The sequence below is a fragment of the Tamandua tetradactyla genome, chromosome 7, assembly GCF_023851605.1.
Source record: "Tamandua tetradactyla isolate mTamTet1 chromosome 7, mTamTet1.pri, whole genome shotgun sequence".
Lineage (NCBI taxonomy): Eukaryota > Metazoa > Chordata > Mammalia > Pilosa > Myrmecophagidae > Tamandua > Tamandua tetradactyla.
The window spans coordinates 132,181,500-132,202,549 of record NC_135333.1 but is presented as its reverse complement, the minus strand read 5'-3'; the positions used below and the strand labels follow the sequence as shown (position 1 = coordinate 132,202,549).

General features: G+C 32.8%; 1 protein-coding gene across 3 annotated transcripts in view; it reads right to left on the bottom strand.

Annotated features, from left to right (window-relative positions):
- XPOT (exportin for tRNA) overlaps positions 1-21,050 on the bottom strand; it is a 41,378-nt gene that overhangs the window by 2,037 nt on the left and 18,291 nt on the right. Inside the window, exons 3-18 of one of the 3 annotated variants that reach the window (XR_013155771.1) lie at positions 19,703-19,939; positions 18,582-18,620; positions 18,416-18,478; positions 17,346-17,470; positions 16,128-16,272; positions 15,855-15,974; positions 15,399-15,493; positions 14,468-14,537; positions 12,723-12,961; positions 10,997-11,282; positions 8,415-8,598; positions 7,221-7,337; positions 6,823-6,938; positions 5,995-6,042; positions 3,030-3,101; positions 981-1,619 (exon numbers count right to left, since the gene is read on the bottom strand). Coding sequence is in view for 2 of the 3 variants with exons in the window: in XM_077111290.1 (XP_076967405.1) it covers positions 981-1,037; positions 3,030-3,101; positions 5,995-6,042; positions 6,823-6,938; positions 7,221-7,337; positions 8,415-8,598; positions 10,997-11,282; positions 12,723-12,961; positions 14,468-14,537; positions 15,399-15,493; positions 15,855-15,974; positions 16,128-16,272; positions 17,346-17,470; positions 18,416-18,478; positions 18,582-18,620; positions 19,703-19,939 (2,013 nt within the window). In the remaining variant the exon portion in view is untranslated. The remainder of the gene's footprint in view (positions 1-980; positions 1,620-3,029; positions 3,102-5,994; positions 6,043-6,822; positions 6,939-7,220; positions 7,338-8,414; positions 8,599-10,996; positions 11,283-12,722; positions 12,962-14,467; positions 14,538-15,398; positions 15,494-15,854; positions 15,975-16,127; positions 16,273-17,345; positions 17,471-18,415; positions 18,479-18,581; positions 18,621-19,702; positions 19,940-21,050) is intronic. The other 2 variants (XM_077111290.1, XM_077111289.1) reach the window with 2 other exon arrangements.

Here is a 21,050-nt window from a genome sequence, read left to right as displayed (position 1 = left end):
AATAGACAGTAATTCTAAATACCTACTCACAAACTCTCAGATTCATTAAAGCTGACAAACTACTACTAGGAAAAGAAATGACAAGGGAAGATCTTACAGCCACAAAGGATGACACAATTATTTACTCAGGAGAGCTCGACTTAAAATTCTACTGAATTCATAAATGAAGTCAAGGAAGAACAGGGAACTTAGTCACTAAATTACCAACTACCAAGAAATTAAGCGAATCAATTTTGTAGAATGAAGATAGTAAATAAAAATAAAGAACAGCTTCTCATTCTGTCACACTGTAACTTTGTGTGACAAAGTTACACACAAATATTGACATTTGTAGCATTAGTGTAATATCTGTTACCTTCAACGCAATCAAAATGTTGAATGACCAACTGCCCAAGTGAAGTAAGACAGTTTTGTCTCATGGACTAACTATAAATATGAATACCAAATAAGTATTTGGTACTTTTTACCAACTTGCAGGTTTTTGTTTTTTTTTAATTCAGTGATTTTATGAAAGCAAATAGAGCCTCTCTGGAGTCTATTTTTTGTCTCTTTTCCAACTCAAAAGTTTCAAAATAGGATACAACCAAGAAACATACTTCTGCTTATATTTTTAGATCCTTTCTTTCAATTTAGCATGGGAACTGTTCTTAAACATTTCATGTTCTCCTAATCCTTTAGGTTCCTATTTAATTACATCACAGAAGTATATAACTCCCATTTTCTACCTGTATACTCAGGCATGCATATATTTAGTGTACTTATTTAGCTTGTTATGATCATTCACAACAGATCAGTTGAAAGAGACTTCATAGAAAACTCTGAAGAATTTTCTATGAATTCTAAGATTCTAAGAATCTAGAATTCAGATTCTTAGAAGTAGAGATCCCAAAATAAGTGATATATCCTATGATATGTACTCTCCTTTGACTCAAAAATATTATCTAATTGTATAAAGATATGTAGATTTCCCAACCACCTACCTTTAAGTAATTTTTAAAAACTTTAGCATCAGGCTGCTGAAGTGCTTGACAAAACTCCTAGGGGCCGGGCCGAGACAGTTGAGAGAGAAAAGAATGAGTATGTTTGTATTACGTCTGTCGTATTTCACATCCATACTATTTTTATGATAACTCAATCAAAAGCAACCCAAAGATTTCCTCATCTCAAAAGTTTCATGGCATTTTGAAATGTTATACTTGGAGGCAGGTATCGTGGCTTGAGTACAGCCCCACCACTTTCACTTTTGAGAACATGGCTCCCCCAGTTCACTCACACCTGGGAAGGGACAACAGGGGAAAAAACCACACTACTATGGCTTCACCTAATAGGAGTGGTGACTGAGCAGAAGCTAAACCAAAACAAAATGCGATAATTCTTCTCAACAGAATTCTGCAAAAGTTACTGTGAGAAGGTATATGAAAAATGGAAAAACTGTGGAGTGTTAATAACATCTTTAATGATCAAACTACTAGATAAAAGTACAGTAACAATTTTGCTTTATTTAGCAGTCTACAAGAATTTAGTTGTTCAAATGTGAATGGTATATTTCTACTTTGGATGTGAGATTAATGTTGCTTGAGTAGTCACTAATTTGTTTTCATTAAAATGTGAATGTAATTCTGTAACAAATGACATGGGAAGGTTCATTAATACCTTCAAAGTTAAAGAAAGTATGTTATGAAATAAGATATTATAATTTTATTAAAAATGAGTTTTATGATTACTTACATGAGGCAATCTGTCCTATTTCTTAATTCTTTTCAATGCCTCTTATAAAACAGAATTATAAAAACTTTCTAAAAACACTCTTAATGAAAAAACAATTCTACACAAAGATTCTAATTTTAGTCTTAATTGAAACTATCAGCTCCATGTGCTAATGGACAAAAAGTTAGATAACTGTATGCCAAGAAAATGACCGAATGCCATTATAAAAATGGCTTTGCAATAGTGCAAAAATATAAGGCAGCTTTCTAGCCATTTACCTTAAATATAGTTTCAGATTTACAATTAAGCATTCATGAGCTTGGCTACATACAATTAACTTTGTGGCATAAACCTTCAGAAGAGATATTTTTCTTAATAGATTATGTCATGGTCCCTTTTTGGCAATCGGTTGAAATCTACTGGACACATTTAAAATGTTTTTTGGGTTGTATATATTACTAGGATGAAAATTAGAAGATAAAACACACGTCTACATAACACAGTGAACCCAGCTGTGGACGATGGACTGGGGTTAATAGTACAAGAATGTTCTTTGATGAATTAAAACTAATGTATGGCTTTAATACAAGGTGTTAATAATAAGGTGATTTTATATAGAAAAAATATATAACTAACGTGAACTAAAATAGTGCTATTTTAATATCTTTCATCAGTTGTAATAAAGGTACACTAATGCCCAGTGTCAACAATAGGAGGGTATATGTGAACGCTGTATTTTGTACATAATTGTTCTGTAAACCTATAACTTCTGTAATTAAAATAATAATTTTAAATGCATAAATAAAATACATGGGATTACAAAAGAAACCAATTATAGCAAATTAAGGTTATCAAAGTATTTAAAGTATGGTAGAATAATAAATAGACTACCTCATTAAATAACAAGACCTAGAGGCATATCAAATAACTATCATAATTTCAAAACAGTGATGAGCCTAAATGTGATACATTGAGATATCTACAACAATTAGTGTGATATGAAAACATCTATGATTTCTATCACAGGCAATACTAATCAAAGTCACAGGCAATACTTATCTACTGTAATTTGTTGCCTACATTTACAACAGCAGGAAATCTAAATTTCTTTTAAAGGTTAGTGAAAATAAAAGTATGTTTTTCCCATTCAATTTCACAGCCCGAGTTTTGGACTCCAGGCTAAGTACTCTTGTTTTATTCTATACATGATAAAACATCAAACTGAATATAGTTTGGCTTTCTTGAATCAAAATTTAGATTTAACTACAAAATCGTATTTCTTTAATTAAATTAAAAACAAAATTCATTATGATGGCTTTTACCTGAATTATTTCTGGAGCTACTTGCAAGGAGGGCAGGTATTCTTGCTGAAGATACTGAACACATTCTGGGCCCTGAAAATTTAAGGGTAATTATAACTAAATTATTTTCTTCATGACATTAATAATGCCTAAATAGAAATATACATGTATACTTTAAATTAATATAGATTTGTGATTAAGAACACAGTCTACAATGAAAGCGAGGGGTAAGGGGTATGGTAGGTGTAACCTTTTTTTTTTATCTCTTTTTCTATTGTCTTTTTATTTCTTTTTCTGAATGGATGCAAATGTTCTAAGAAATGATGAATATGCAACTAAGTGATGATATTGTGAATTACTGATTATTATGTTAATGTTCTATTTCACTTGCTAAATTTTTTTAAATTAATAAATAAATTTTAAAAAAAGAACACAGTATATCTTGATTTAAAGAAGTCTGGCTCTGAGACTTTCTGGCTATATGACCTTGGGCAAGTTACTTAGCTGACTCATAGTTTCCCATCTGAAAAATGGGGTTACTGTGAAGAATCAGCACATCAAGAAATGAGGAGCTCTTAGAATAGCTTTTAGCATTCACTACACGTTGGCTATTTCTTAGTGTTCTGTATAGTGCTAAAGATTCTGCAGTTTCAGGAGTAACAGCCACCATTAGATTCGAAAATACAGGTAAAAAAAAAAAGTTTACATTGGGAGATAATAGCAAAAACTATTTTATTATTCCTATTCAACAAACTAGGGAATAGAAATTTAGCACTCAGGTAAAACAGATGAGGAAACTAAGATCTAGAACCTAGCACCCAACTTGAAAACAGTTCTTCTATAGCAATCTATTTCTGGTAGAATGGTAGGTAACAGATCTAACATTTAGGGAAAAAAAACTTAATTTCACTTTGAACTGGCCTAGAAGGCTTTAACGCTGATGACCCCAACCTGGCCCAACCTAACAAAACTTAATGAAAGGAAATCAGTCCATCTTTCCTTAATGTATCCCTTCCTGTATTAATATCTGGACTTCCTGTTTAATACTACTGCCCTTGAATCAAAAAATTTCTTTACATTTCTTCCTCTACATTGACTCCTGGTCCTGTAACTCAATGGATCTAAGCCACAATTTAATGACCCTTCAAAGGAAATCTATTCTTAAATCAAATGGAGGTAACACTGTTTCTGAATGTTTTTCAGATACTTACTACTTCCTTCTTACCTCTTTCTTTAGTCTATCTTGCCTATGTTTCTTTCCTATAAAGTGCTCATCAAATCATTTAAACCCATTGTCACTTAAAAACAGAGTATAACTTTTTTTTAAAATTAGGATAGTAAATTTATACTTCAACAAGATGTCAGTCAAGAAAATAAACAGGAAAACAGACCACTGAAGCAAAATGTATTTTCAAATACAACAGAGAATTCAATTTCATTCAATTCTGTGAGTTTAAATTAGGGCTTTTGTGGAGTTATGTGAGTTGTAAATACCACCTGTTTCTTTCCATTCTGCATCTTCATGGCTCTCTAGCATCTAACAATGTCAACAATCTCCACTTAGAGGTTTTCTTCCCTTAGCTTTCATGATACTCCTATCTCTGATTCTATTAGCTTTCTCTTGAATCTTCATTTACCCAAGGTACTGTCTCTGGTTTCAGAAAGTCAAATTCATTCCCATGGCCTCACCGTGATTAACTATACACGGAAGACCCCAAAATCAGTTAATTAGTTTTGACTGCTTTGGACCCATATTACAAACTGCTGTTGGAACATTTTTTTTTCTGCCTAGCTACACTAAATGATAATGTTTACTGCCTACTGAGTGGACTGCCAAGTTTTTATACCACCTGGTCTCATTTTACATTTTAGCCATTACTTATGCCTCCATATTTTAGCTACATAGGATTACTCTATTATTTTCTACTAAATTAATCATCCAATGTCTGATCTGTCTTCATATACCCACTTAACTTTGCCCAGAATGGCACAAGCTCTTCCTTTTATCAATCCAATGAATTTATATGTCTTAAGACCTACGAAAAAAATCAATTTTCTCATCACTTCCTTAAGATTTTGTCCATAGGCAAAAGAACCATTTGATCTTTAGTCCCATAGTATTTTATACATCTCTACTATTAAAGTGCTTACATAATCTATTGAGAATTATTTATGCACTGATTTGTCCTGACTCAGAGCCCCATAACTATGGGGTATGGGTCTTTATTCATCTTAGTAAAGCTCCTTTGCTGCCCCTCAACCCCAAAACACAAACACACCCCTTCACCCTAGCACTTAGTAGATGAAGAGAAACAGCTAGTATACTGAAAACTGCTCATAGCTCTATCAGTCAGGAACTCAAGTTCAAATGACTGGGCTGAATGGATGTTAGTGAACTAGAGAGTCATGCTTTCTCTAGGCAGTGAGGGGACTCTAGATGACCTGTTGCTGTACAGAAATGCCTTTCTGACTTAGAAGTTGTAGATAAGAATTTTTGTAAAAAAAAAGCACTTGATTTTTAAATACTAGCAACTAACTAAAATTATTTAAGAATATTGTATAAGGCAAACAGCACACTAGCTAGACTGAAATCCAGACTCATAGTTTGTACAAATAGATGGATTAGCGAGGAAAAACAGGACATTCTAAAACAATGAAGTGCTGAACCCATTTGTAATTAAGAAGTTGGAGAAATCTAGCTGTGAGGAAGCCTATTAGATTGTGAAATCTGGACTTGGAAATTCTGGTTAAGATTTTTCACATTTTTTGTCAAACCAAAACACACATTTTAAACTTCTTGTTATTCTGAAAAAAACGAAGGACAATAATGGAAACGGCTGCTTTCATTCAACAATGACAAAATTGAAACTACTTATCTTTTATAAAAGATAGAGCTTTCAAGAAACAGATGAGTTGAACATGATTAAAATCTTAACAAACCAGAATCTATATAAGAAACTGAGAGGGAATGGGGTTCAAAGCTTACCCGTTTGAGATGAATTGTTTTCAGTGTCACTGCACACTCAGATAAAGCCTGTGAAAAACAAGTTTAAGAATTTTAATATGGTCAATTCTTGGTTACTGATCCAACTTTTCTGTTTATTTCCTCCTCTTTATATCACTGATTGCTGCTAATTAACATTTACCCGAAAGGAAGGATGAAAGAATACATCTTTCATCTTATACACCTCTACTATTAAAGTGCTTACATAATCTATTGAGAATTATGGTGGATTGAGTGGAATACAAAAAAGGAAAACACACACACACACACACACACACACACAAAAATACTGTATTATTGTAATAAATTACCATTATGAAATCTAGATGTTACTAGGTTGTGTGGGAAGTGTAAAAAGGGCAACTGACTGCTTAACACTGAAACACTCAAGTAAGGATTCTGAAGATTTGAGGTAAAACTATATAAAGAGAAGAAAGTTATTCTATTTTAGGAAAAAACAAAAACATTGTAAGTGTCAGAATGGAAGTGATAGGAAGAAAGGGAAACTAAAGGCCAAGGAAAGCTTCAAAGGATTTTTGTTATCAGGTACCATTTCATGGTCCTAAAAAGAGTCTTTGTTGTTAAAGTTGAAGAAGCTAGATTTTACATACTCAACTTTAGCAGCAGGATTCAATAAGAATCCACAAAAAGTCCAGAAAGTATCATCAACTTTTTAAAACTCTGAATTTGAAATTATTAAACTAAAAAATAAATAAATAACCAATAATATAATCTACTTATTAAAGAAGAAACTATGAGTTAAAGTATATAAAATCTTTGCAAGGTAAACAAAAATTTGTAGGTGCTTACCAATACTGTTTGTGCATCTGCCAGGTCAAAGGTTTGCTTTAAAGGTGCTAGGAAACATGCAGGGACAATGTGCTTATAAACAAAATCAGCAAATCCAACTGGTCCATCTTTACCTCCTGTCAAGAGAATTCAATTTTCATCTTATATAAAAAGAAAGCCAATTAATTTCTCACTGGGGAAAATCAAGTCCCTGCTCCTGTCTATGTTAGGATTCCATTTCACCTCTAAAGTTTTAGAAAACAGGTGAGAGAATCAAGTTAAAAAAGAAATAATCTTGGAGTGCACAGGATGGTTCAGTGGTAGAATGCTCGCCTTCCACGCGGGGAGACCCGGGTTCGATTCCTGGACCATGCACCCCCCACCCCCACCTGCCAAAAAAAAGAAAGCAATAATCTTACCCCAGAGTTCCACCAACTTTGAGAGGATGATAAAACATGTTTTTTGTGCAATTGGATCTGGGTACTCAACCGCTCCTTGGATGACAGTAACCAAAACCCGTTCTACATTCTCTGCACCTGAAGAAAGTAAAGACTTGAGTTTAAGAACTAGAAAGGCAATATAAAACTCTCATTTCATATAGTAAAACAAGACAAAAAACAGGCATTGCGTTGATTAGATTCCTTGATTTTTATTAACTGGGCTCCCTAAATTTTAAGCATAAAACATTGAAAAATGAGTATTCCTTTTATATCTTTCCCCCTGGTATCTCCTATCAAGCAGAATTCTCTATGTCGATACATACAGTCAGTCTAATTTATTTTTCATTTCAAAACGGCAAACTAGCCAGTAAGACTCAATTTTCAGGGTCAAATGGTCACCATGCTATTTATGCAAAAAACAAATACTGCCTTAGGAAAAAGTAATTGAACACAAATGAGTTTTAAGGTGCTCTACATGAAAGTGACTCCCACTTGTATAATGAATGGTAATTCTAAAGGCCAAAGGCCAACATACAACCCACTTCATATTTAATGATTTTTGAGTCAGAAATTCTACTCCTGGGTATATACCCAAAAGTAACGAAAACATGTCCACACAGACACTTATACATGTTTATAGCAGTAATGGTCATAACAGCTAAAAGGTAGAAACAACCCATGAACAATGAATGGATAAACAAGTTGTAGTATAAACATAAAATGGAATATCATTCAGCCATTAAAAAGAATGAAGTGTTAACACATGATACAACTTGGATGACCCTAAGAAACATTATTCTAAGTGAAAGTAAATCAGACACAAAAGGTCACAGATTGCATGCTTCCTTTTATACAATATATCTAGAATAGGTAAATCCATAGAAGGCAAATTAGTGGTTAATAGGTGCTAGTGGAGGGAAAGTGGGGAATGATTACTTAAAGTGTATGGGGTGTTTTTCTGGGTGACAAAAATGTTTTGAAACTAAAGAGGGATGGCAGTTGCATAATACTGTGAATATACTAAATGCCACTCAGTTGTATACTTTAAAATAATTGTGTAAATTTTACCTCAATAAAAAACTTAGTATTTACTTTAAGTAGCTCTTTCTCATATACATGTACAACCGTTATAAGGACTTAGGCAGACAGTTTTGGCATCATATGCCTCCCCACCTTGATTTGCTATGACTTCACTCATTCCACTCCCTGTGACTGTTTGCAGGAAAGCAAAGTAACTCCTCCGCAACATTTGCTTTTCTAAAGCAGCAGACTGGTCATTTTCTTCTGCTGGACGGAGCAACACTTCAAAAATTGCATGAAGGAGGGGCATAAACATTTGTTGTAAAAATGGGGATACCTGTATCTGAAGATAAGAACAACTATTATTGAAAGCCTTAAGAGATCATTAAGTTCAACACATTTCCTACAGCTTAAGATTCAGGATAAAATAACAGGATGTCACACATATTTACAATGGAGTATTGCCATGGAATACTTTCAAATTTAAATTAGTAAGAACAGAATTCCATAGCTAAATTACAAACTAACTTATATGGTTCAAACTATCAACTGTTACATACTCTTAGACAAATTCCGTTACTTCTCTGTGCATCAATTTTCCATTTTGTAAAATAGAAAGCCTATCTCCTCGGATTGTTACAAGTAGTCAATCAATGTCTAAAAACTTGTTTAGAACAGATTTTGAACACAGAAAGCACTATGTAAATGTTAGCCATTTTTATTAGCCATCTTATACCTGGCTTAAATCTTCTTGTAAATAAAATTGACTTTAATACAATTAATTACTTTCAAACTTCTAGACTGCCATATATAGACCGATGGAATAGAACTGAGAGTCCAGAAATAACACCTACTGACGTTCTACAATGCCGCCATATCTACTAAATGGGGAAAGAATAGTCTCTTCAATAAATAGCGCAAAGAAAAAACTGGATATCATATGAAAAGAATAAAGTTGGATCCCTATATCTCATCATATAAAAAACCTAACTAAAAATAGATCAAAGACCTAAATATAAGAGCTAAAACCAAAAAGCTCTTAGGGGAAAACACAGGGGAAATTTTGAGGATCTTCTATCAGGCAAAGGATTCTTAGACATGACAACAAAAATAAGAACAACAGGGCGGGCCGCGGTGGCTCAGCGGGCAAGAGTGCTTGCCTGCCGTGCCGGAGGACCCCGGTTCGATTCCCGGCCCCAGCCCATGTAAAAAACAAACAAACAAAAACAAAATATAATAAAACAAGAAAATGTTTAAAAATGTTTCCCTTTCTTCCTTCCTTCCATCCTTCCTTCCTTCTCTGTCTTTCCTTCCCTTCCTCCCTCTCTCTTTAAAAAAAAAAAAAAAAAAAAAAAAAAAATAAGAACAACAAAAGAATAGATAAAAGAATAAATTGCAACTCAACAAAATTTAAAATTTTGTTCATCAAAGGACATTATCAAAAGAGTGAAAAGACAACCAACAAAATGGGAGAAAATAACTGGAAAACCCGATAGCCAATAAGGGTTTAATATCCAGAATATATAAAGATCCCATACAACTCAACAAGAAAAAGACAAACAACCCAACTCAAAAAATGGGCAAAGGACTTGAACAGACAGATATACAAATGGCCAATAAGCATGTGAAAAGATGTTCAACATTATTAGCAATTTGGGAAAAGCAAATCAAAATCACTTCACACACATTAGGATGGCTATTATTTAAAAAATGGAAAATATAAGATGTTGTCAAGGATGTGGAGATATTGAAACTCTCATGGATTGCTGATGGGAATGTAAAATAGTGGAGCAACTCTAGACAACAGTTTGGTGGTTCCTGAAAAATGCTAAACACACACACACAAAAATATAACAAAAAGACAGAAAAAGCTAAATGCAGAATTACTGTATGACCCAGCAAGTTCACTCTCAGGCATATACCCCAAAGAACTGAAAGCAGGGACTGAAATATACTTGTATGCAAATGTTCACAAGGGTTATTCACAATAGTCAAAAAGTACAATCAATCCAAGTGTCCACTGACAGACACAAACAAAATGTGGTATATCCACCAATGCAATACTATTCAGCCGTAAAAAGTCTAAAGCTCTGATATATGTTACAACATGGATGAACCTTGAAGACATCAAGGTGAGTGAAATAAGTTCAGACACAACAGGACAAATAATTTATGATTCCACTTATGTGAAATATCTACAATAAGCAAAATCAGAGACAAAATAAATTAGAGGTACCAAAGTTGAATGGAGGGGTAACAGAAAAAGGTTCAGTCATGAAAGATGGTGATTGTAGCACAATATTGTAAAAGTAATTAAAGCTGCTGAATTGTACACTTAAAAATAGTTAAAATGGCAAATTCTGATATGCATGTTAAAAGAAAAAAAAAAAATCTCCTGCCTGAGCTCCCAAATCACAGTGTTCTTTACTGCTTCAGACATTTAGATTAACATTGTTTTTATCTGCTTTCCTAAAACAGCACATTGATTGCTTTCTTTTTGCTGCACAGAGCAGGTCAGGGAAGGTCCTATTAACTATCTGTTAAGGATGTCCAATATCTCAGTGTATTGGACATTGGGGATGATGAAAATAAATATGATACATGTCTTTAAGTAACTTGTATTTAAAAAACAAAAGGGCAAATGACAAAACATGTCCAAAGATAAATACATCTAAGATCTTTAAAGTCAGGAGAAAATCTTTAAGTCAGAAGACTCTCTATGCATTTTGTAGTACCTTAAATTTGGCTGTAATCTGGTTGATAAGAGGAATGAACTCTTGGAGGTCTTTCGCTTCACAATCTTTGAGCATATGCTCTGAGGCAGATGGGATGTATGGAAGAACTTCTTCCTCTAGGCATATAATCATGCGATGAAGGAAGGTACGAACTCCACTTCTGAGAATATCCTTTTGTAAGGGACAACTGAGGGCTGGCAAGAATGTCTGTAAACAGTCCAGATAAACTTCGGAACAGCCACATTGTTTTACAGTTTGCTTGTTGCTGAAAGCTTTGCTGGTTCGACTAAATAAGCAACATGTACAACAAATTACAATATTGACAAAACTAAGCAACAAATTCTTTATTTTCTACATTACAATTAATGACATTTTTAACTGATATGGTTACGTGTAAATGACTGCTTACGATTACCGTTCCAGAAAGAAAAAGGGACCCAAAGTAAGTGAATGAGACGTAGTTAATGTAATCTCCTTTATAATTATAATCTCTCTAATGTAAGTCCATCTAAATGCAACATGCACAACAAATTACAATATTGACAAAACTAAGCAACAAATCTTTATTTTCTACATTACAATTAATGACATTTTTAACTGATATGGTTACGTGTAAACGACTGCTTAAATTACCGTTCCAGAAAGAAAAAGGGACCCAAAGTAAGTGAATGAGACATAGTTAATGTAATCTCCTTTACAATTATAATCTCTCTAATGTGAGTCCATCTAAATGTTTTGCTAAAATCCTACTGATAAAGTATACAGAAAAGAGAAACAAAGTCTACTTATTATGACTAAGCTCTACAAGACAGTTTGCAAACTACTCATTTAAATTTAGAAAACTATCCTCAGAATCAAGTTTATACAACCTCTCTAAATATCAAGCTTTTGATCTGAAGAATTCTGTAGAGCAATTTCTCTATATAACTTTTAATTATAAGTCAGTATAATATTCATGCCGTTATCATTTGCCAATAAAAAGTGTGGGAAGATACAATGTCAACACTCTTTTTCAAAATGAAGAAGATAGAATGGCCATTGCCCAAGTATCTCTAAAGACTGGGAGAAGGATCAGAGGAGGAGGAGTTGTAACAGAGAAGAAAGGATTCAGCAAATGAATATGACTACTAAATCATTATATTGATTTTTTTTTAGTTTTCAATGTCTTAGAGCAGCTAGAAAGAAATACCTGAAATTATAAAACTGTAACTCACACCATACTTCAAAATTTGTTCTAGATCTACTTGTTAAAATGTCCTTTGAAATGTATTGCTCTGTTGTATATTACGTTATATTTCACATTAAAAAATGTTAAAAAATAAATGGAAAAAAAATGTGTGGGAAGAGAAAGCAGCAGCTCCTTGGGTGGTCTTATGGACGAAAGGCAATAGCTAAACAAGAAGTCTTAGGGCCCTCTCTTTACGGCACCAAGACTGATTCCAAGATGTCACTAGTGTATAAACAGTTTTATACACTAAACAGATTGAAAATATACAACAATTTACCTCAAAGAAGTCAGAGGAGTTAAAGATAATAGATACTTGACAGAGCAGATACATAGAATGAGATCTACTTTCTTATTCAGCTAAATCTTCTAATTCACTGGATTTAAAAAAGAGAAGTTTAGCCAATTATCTGGACACATATGCCCCATCCTAAAAGAAACAAATAAGTGACTGTGCATATAAGGCACACACTTCACAATGTTAACTGCAATCATGCTCACCTGGCAAATCCAACAGCATGGTTGAGGCAGTCTGCCAGAGATGCCTGCCTTTCTTCATCTTGTGCCAACATCAGTTTCTCCAACAGAATTTTAAACTTTTCCATTAGTGGTGTCAACAGACTCCTCATTAATGCTTGCTTCCTTTCTGCTGGATATTCACTATTAACAATCAGCACTCCAGCTGTCTCATAAATAAATAACTGATCATCACTGCTCAACAAGGACCGGTAACCATTCTCCTAGAATAAAATTTATAAGTTGAAGAGACACAGAAGATGTAATCATCATATCAACTCAGCCTTCTAACTTGTTTTCTTTTGTGAAAATCTCATTATTGTAAGATTCTTATGAGGCTAAAAACGAGACATACAAAATTGGATGGTAGTGTAAAGGTCACACAAGTTAATATTTTAAAAGAGCTTTCAACCGTCTAACAAAAACCACACACATACAGACAACAGTTGTTACTTCAAAACACTGTGCAAATGAAGAATTCACATCTCATTCAAGCACAAGAAAATATTTCATACAGAGGTCAATATTTATTAACAGGTTTTGTTACTTTTTTGTATTTATACTTTCAGAGAGACCAAGCGAAGGGGGGAAAAATCAAAGACCCCTTTAGGTCAACCATGAAAATACCCTGTATTATTTTATAGCTAACTATTATAATATAATGAAAACCTAGACTTAAAACAGATAAAGTATAGGATAGCTTAATTATAAATTCTCCATCCCTTGGAAGAGAAATGCCCCTACTTAAAGTAATTTAAGCATTTATTAGCACCCACTAGAATGTTTAACTATGCTAAGGTGTTAAGGGCATAATTTAGGGTACTCAAAATATGGGTACTTGGTAACTCTATTAATTAGTCAACATTAAGGAAAAGCAACTTGAATCAGTTCTTTTCATAACACTGAAAAAGGATTACAGGTAGAATGTAAGTTTGGGCTTATATATACTGCTTGAAAAATGTATTTCTAATATCTGTAAGATAATATGCTAAACATGGCTTCTTGAATGCTTAAGTCTCAAGGGTCAGTGTGAACTGCTAAAGAAAACTAGCATTAACTGGATGAAGTACTTTTATTTAAGTTTTTGTAATATGTAGGCAAAGATAATTTGACTACATAATTCACTAAACTTTTCATTCTGTGAAGTTACATTACTTTTTGTACGCTCAATGCTGATATTTACTTAAAAGAATGATTATTTTGTCTAACAATTTTCAAATAGCAGCTGCAATAATAACCATCAAAAAGAAAAAATGGTTCTGTATCTCAACTTAAATCTTTCTCATGAAATAGACAACAAAATGCGCAGATTAACCAGGGTTTGAATATTTTCACCCCAACTATGAAGTTACACAGGAAAATTTTGGTCTAATAGTAGCAGGGGCTACTATGGCTAATATGATCCTAGTACTAAATAGAGAATAACTTAGCAGTTGAATTTTTTCTTCTCCACAAAATACTTCAGCAATATTCAGCAATACAGAGGGAGTAGGCCATAACTCATACTGCCAAAATTGTGAACTTCTGATTCCTATTTCTCCTAGTATGCTTTATTTGCTATATTTCAAAAGACTCTTTGTAAACAGAACTAACTCTTATCTCACACCTGCCACCAACCATAAAATATTAAAATAAAATGCCCATAAATGAAATAAGAGTAAAAGTTAATGGCAAATGTGGCATCAATGCTATTTGGCAAATATGTTGATCTTAGAAGAACCAACACTTACAGGTGGTGAAAGCTCTAGTAAGTCTTGTATTCTATTCAGAATATCCTCAATGAAAGGATTCATTTGTTTACTGAATAAAGACAAAAAAGGAAAATTTAATTACGTAAATAATAGTGCTTTAAAATTGCTAAAATACAAAATTCCCCTTTAAAACAGAAATAAATGGAAGTTTAGCTCTAGGATAGTCACATCCACTATTGAGATTAGTCAAGATTAAATTATTAAAAAAAAAATTACCTCTACATGCTCTGTCAGTGATAAAGACAATTTACAATAAACCTAATACCAAGGAACTATTATTTTTAAAAAAAAATGTTGTTCTACTGAAGAACACAAAACAGATTAGATTTTTTTAAAATGTAGCTCCTAACCTCATATTCCTTAAAATTTAAAAGAAGAAAGCAAATAGTGATCTACAGCCATAAAACTGCTGGTTAAATTAATAACTAGTTTCACTAGGGATGGAGGTATTACTAGAAAAGAATGAAACAAACTGCTTTTTATTGATAAAGTAATTGGTTATGGAATAGGAAAAGAAGTCAGAACATATAATGATACCAAAAAGGAAGACCTGGAAATACTAGTGGTCAATGAGAGGGAGGGGCAAGGTGTATGGTATATGTGAATTTTTTTCTGTTTTCTTTTTATTTTTTTTTCTGGAGTGATGCAAATGTTCTAAAAAAAATAATCATGGTAATGAATACACAACTATGTGATGATATTGTGAGCCACTGATTGTGCACCATGTATAGAATGTATCTGTGTGAAAATTTCTCAATAAAAATATTTAAAAAAAAAAAAAGGAACACCTGATCAAAAACACCTTAGAATAGAAAGAACTCTACCACAGTCTCTTGGAAAATCATTAATACATGTCTATTAAAACTATTTTTAAAAAAACTAAACATAGTAATTGAAATTTCATACTTACTTGAGAGATTTGACAAATCTAGAAAATAAGTAAGCAGTTCTGCTCCGTACTTTTGCACTAGAATGTCGCAGACCTCTGTGATCTAAGAAAGCCATCTAAAGAAACAGAGATATTTTTACTGTTTTTGCACTTTTTCAAAACTTTCATTCCTATTGTCTTGACAGATGGGTTCACATCAAATTTTACCTTTCAGCTCCTAGAAGGCAGGGAGCAAAGTATAAACAAGTAGTCCTGCACTACTCAATAGGTTCTTGAGGGCTTATGAGATGGCTGATTAGCCAGAAACTAACTATTTTTCAGAAGTAGAGAAAATGTCTGTGTAAAAATGTTTTGAGAGCTTTGGGCTCTGGGAAGTTATAAAGGACATAAAACTTTCTGACAAACACTATCTATCTGCTGATTGGTTGTAACACATGGAAAAGAACAAAAAAAATCCAGAGTAAAATATATACTTACTAGTACACATGGAATGTGTTGAGGTTCAACTGTGAAAAACTTTTCATATCTAACAACAGTTTCGAAGAACTCCAAAGTTACTGATGTATGCTGATAGGAACTAACTCCTGAAGTTACCAACTGGAACAGGAAAAAGTTAAGAAATCCATACTTATTAATTGCATATCCAAATGCCCGTATTAACAGATACTAAGCTCTAACAATTTAGGAACTTCCACTAGCTTATAGTGAAACAGAAAATTGTTCAAAGTAAATTATCTTCAGTATACTTACAGTTCGCATCATATCCTGCAAAGCACTAGCTTTTGAAACATCACCTGAGAAGTGAGCACCATGAGATACTGGAAGAGCTTCTGCCAACATATACAGCAATCTTATTGCTACTTCAACTTCCATAAACCGTGTAGTCTGCCAATTCCTACCAAGGTAAAACATATCAGTGAGATCTGAACATAAACTTAAAAAAATTTTTTATTGTGGAATCAGATCAAGCGTAAAGAAAAGTTACAAAAACAATTCAAAAGAATATACAGAACTCTAATATACCCCTCACTCAGTTACCCAGATTTACCAACTTTAATTTTTTGTGACATTTAGTTTACCACTCTATCTATCTACCAGTCATCTAAACATTTGAGAGAAGGATGCATTTATCTGCTCCTCTAACACTTAGCACTTCAGAGTACATTTCCTAAGAACAAGGACATTCACTATGTAACCAGCTTAAGCTGGTTAAGTATAAGAAATTTAACACCGATAATAAAATGCATATAGTCTATATTCTAATTTTTTCAGTTGTCCCAACAATGTCCCCACCCCTGGGTTGGAAGATTTATTTCTCTAATTTTAGAAACCTATATATAGCCTAAAAGTTCCCTCCTCTGACCATATTCAGATATATAATTCAGTGATATTAATTACACTCAAATATTCCGCTATCATCACCATCAATTACCAAAATTGTTCCATCAAAAATAAATTCTGTACCTACTGAGCTTGAACTCCCCATTCCCTACCCCTACACCAGCCCATGGTAACCTCTATTCTGGTTTCTATGAATTTGCTTATTCTAACTATTTCATCTCAGTGACATCCTACAATACTTATCCCTCTGTGTCTAACTTATTTCGCTCAACATGTCTTCAAGTGAACATAAACATTTTCTACAACTAGTGATGCATCAAATAATAAGATATCAACAAATGCATCTTCAATCATTAGAAAGTCTTAATAAGCAACTGCTAATTTTGTCAAATCAAAGTAGAAATAATATGGATACTATCCATTTTATTGTCTATGTTCTAAAATGCAACATTTCTTCCAAGGATCAAAAAAACTTAAGGAGAAAAAAGAAATGCATTGTTTTCAGAAATGCCTATGACATTTTTAATACATGGATTAATAAATCACACAGATCACTTATATATTTTTTATCACTATCAGGTGGCAAGGGGAAACAGGCGGGATTGTTATGAAAAACAATGAACTTACTGCAGCGTTGAACTGAAAACTCTGCGAACAGAAGCCAGCAATAATTCTGGTGAGACTTGAGCAAGCCTGTCCAACAATAATTTCAGCTGCTTTCTGTATTCTACAAACATAGCCTCATCTTCACCCTATGATATATTTTTAAATTCTCATAAAAAATTTTAAAACACCAGACCTTAAAATCTATGTAAATACTGATTTCTCATATAATCTTCCATATTTATAAGTTAAATACATACTTTTTATAAAATCAGTATTTATTTATTTATATAGGGGGCTATGCTTAATAGCCACAAATATTTCTAAACATAACCCTAGACCTTGAAATCCTAGAGCCAGAAAAAGTACAGGAAGGAGGTTTAGGACAACAGTATAGAGCCAGAATGAGTCTACAGTGGGCTCTGTGAGATTTTTAACTATTTAATCAGCTTGTACTTCAGTGTCCACTATAAGACATGATAATAATATCATATGATTAGAGAAACATTATGTGTAATAGTCCAAGACCAGCACATAGTAAGTATGCAGAGTGTTATTATCATATCATTATCCTTTTACAGCCCAAAGTTTGAGAATGCCTGAGGTGGGGAACAGAACACTTTAGCACACAGCTAAACAGAACATGTCATGACTGAGTCACTAGAAAGCACCTGATGGCCCTTGTGTTTGATGGGAAGTTTGCCCACTTGCAACCCTGGACAAGACTTCTAATCTGAACAAGTCTAGACTGTTACGTGCCTCACTCCTACTCTCCCACAGAAACTTAGGATTTAAGGCCCACAAACAGGTCTCCAATTTTCACTCTATTAAATACAAAACGAGATATAATTACCAATACATACTGTCAGTATTTGACTGAGTTCAATACTGCAAAATGTTTTAAAAAAATGGATTAAGAAACTTCCATTAATTTCACCTACTGTTGAGGTCATTAAAAACAATACCAATTTCTCAAATACTTCCCCGTTTTTTAAAAAAGGGTACTCATTGTACAATAAAATTTGAAATACTAATTTAATGCATGTAAACAATAACATTAAAACTGTTATTCTGCTCAACGCAAAAATTCTCACCTCATTTTCAAAGTTATATTCTTCATCATAAGTCAGTTTTTTCATAACGGCCAACATGATTGCCTAAAATTAAGAATAAAATCTCTTTACTATATTTCAAGGTAGATTCTAGCCATATATGGAATCTATCATAGGTTTTAAAAAAGCAAAAATAAGTCAATTTTACCTCTACATTAGCTTTCTGCTGATCTGAGAGTACTGTAAGCTGTTAAAAAATAAGCAATAATTTGTTAGGTTTTCTAAAATTATATTTACTTATAATATTTTTCCAAGTATCTGATCAAAATATGCACGCAACCTTTCTGGAAGGCAGACTGGCAGTACCTGTCTATATTTAAAATGTACAGACCCCTAAGACTGAGACATTCCACTTCTATAAATGGCATGAAAAGTCAGCAAGTACATGTAAATGAATGTTTGATTTTTAAATATATCCATAATGAATTCAGCAGAAAAGCAGATTATAGAATAGTAAGTATGACCCCATCTTGTTTTTAAAAAAGCAAAACAAGTCTAGAAACCCATTAAGAACTACAAGGGTGGGAATTACTTGTACTGATTTAAAATTTCTTCATAACTTTATACACTGCCTAAAATTTCTTGAAGTATGTATTCAGCCATTTGTTATATTTATGAGAATAAAACACTAGCTACCCTCATTTTGGAAAAAAAAAATTTAAGCTTGATTTGATTTAAATAATCCAATGCATATAAAATAGGAATGTCTATCTTATCTAATGTCATAATGAGAAATTACTAAATTTTAAAAGGTTACATTATAATATGTAGGTACAGACTAATAACATTCAATGTTTTAAGTTCTTATAGGTACAGACTAATAACATTCAACGTTTTATGTCCTTATAGGAAGCAACTGTTTAAGAAACAAAATTGTAAAAAAAGATTTAAAAGAAATAATGTGTAAGAAATTAATGAAATATGTTTATCAAAATTTCCAATATACTTAGAAATAAATACAAATTCAAAATAAAAAATAGTCTAAGCTTATAACTAACTATGAAACTATTTAGAAATTTTAGACCTGGCCATTCCTGTTAACTGGCTAGGAAGTTTTTTATTTTGTTTTAAAAATAATATACAACACCCTTATTTTAACTATGGGCTCAAAAATACCCAGAAGATGGAAATACAATAATACTTAACAATAAATATCTTTAGGTAGCAGAAGTATGGGTATAGTTCCTTATTTTTACTTTTCGGTATTTCTCAAGTTCTCTGACTCCTCTATGTTATCTACTAGGCAAAAAGATTAAAACAAGGATTTACCTGTTTCAAAATATGAAGATAATCATAACAAAACCCAATAATGTTGGAGGAGATGTCATCATCCTCATGAATCAGTAGCTGCAACAGCAGTGCTACTTTGCTTTCAACTGCTTGTAGTGCCTCTTGAGCATTCTTGATATCACCATTCTTAATTAATTTAGTCCAGCTAACTATCAATGACTGTCCCATTCCATTTACTAGTTTAGAAAACCTGGCCAGGAAGTCAACATCTTCTTCCTATAAGCAATTAAGATGCACATCAATTTAAATCATCTATCCACGAATAAAAAGAAAAGTCTCAACTTTAGTGTGAAGCCAGTGCCAATTATAGGATTCAACTTCTATTAGACAGTTCTACTGTTTTTGATCAGGAGTGTTTTAGAATTTGAATTCTTCTATTATTGTTATTATCCACAAGTCCTGCTTTGAGAATAAAATCTTTAAAGCAACCATTTTTAATGAGTACAGTTCCATAGATATGACCAGATTTGTAATTTCAGGAAATCCTATGTCTTTCTATTAGATGGTAATTATAATTTCACAAGTACTTAGCCTCCTTCTCTCTCAACTGTTACATTTGGTTAACATGTTCTAGTAAAAGTAATACTGCCATCTTATAGTATGTGTAACAATTTAAAATAGTCCTATTTTGATCTTCAACCATCCTACAAGGAGATAGAACTGCTATTAAGAGCCCACCTAAGGGCATATTGTGATATCAGAGCCAGCACTCAAACTTCAAGATTAGTTTCACTAATTTCTTTTATGCTGTTCTCCTACAGGAAAAGGATCTATATTCGCCATTTTAAGTCCTTCACTATGGACTAAAAAAAAAGACAATTATTAGAAATGTAAGGAAATGTATTCATCTGAGGGCAAGGAAAGCACTAATGCCGCATTACTTATGTATCAGCATTACAAAGATTTTTTAGTGATTCTTTACCTGTCACAGCAAAAATTAAAACAAGAACCTCCGAATTCTGTTTCTAAATTACTAAATTTTAACTTGGAGCTGTCACTCTGTTGGGGCTAAACTATAATAGCTCAAATGAGTTAAAAATCAAAAGTATGTTGAAAATATAACATTCATAATTACCTAATCCTATTTTGATCAAAAATGCACTGTCACATAAACAATATACTCTCTTGCTAGTCAAAGTGTGATGCATAGACAAGGACATTCAGCACTGCCTGGGAATTTGTTAGAAAAGCACAATTTCAGACCCTACCCTAGATCTACTAAATCAGAATATGCATTTTAACATAATTCCCAGGTGATTCACATGCATATTAAAATGTAGGAAATGGTAGTCTCTATTGTTCAATGCAAATTCAATGGACAACATTT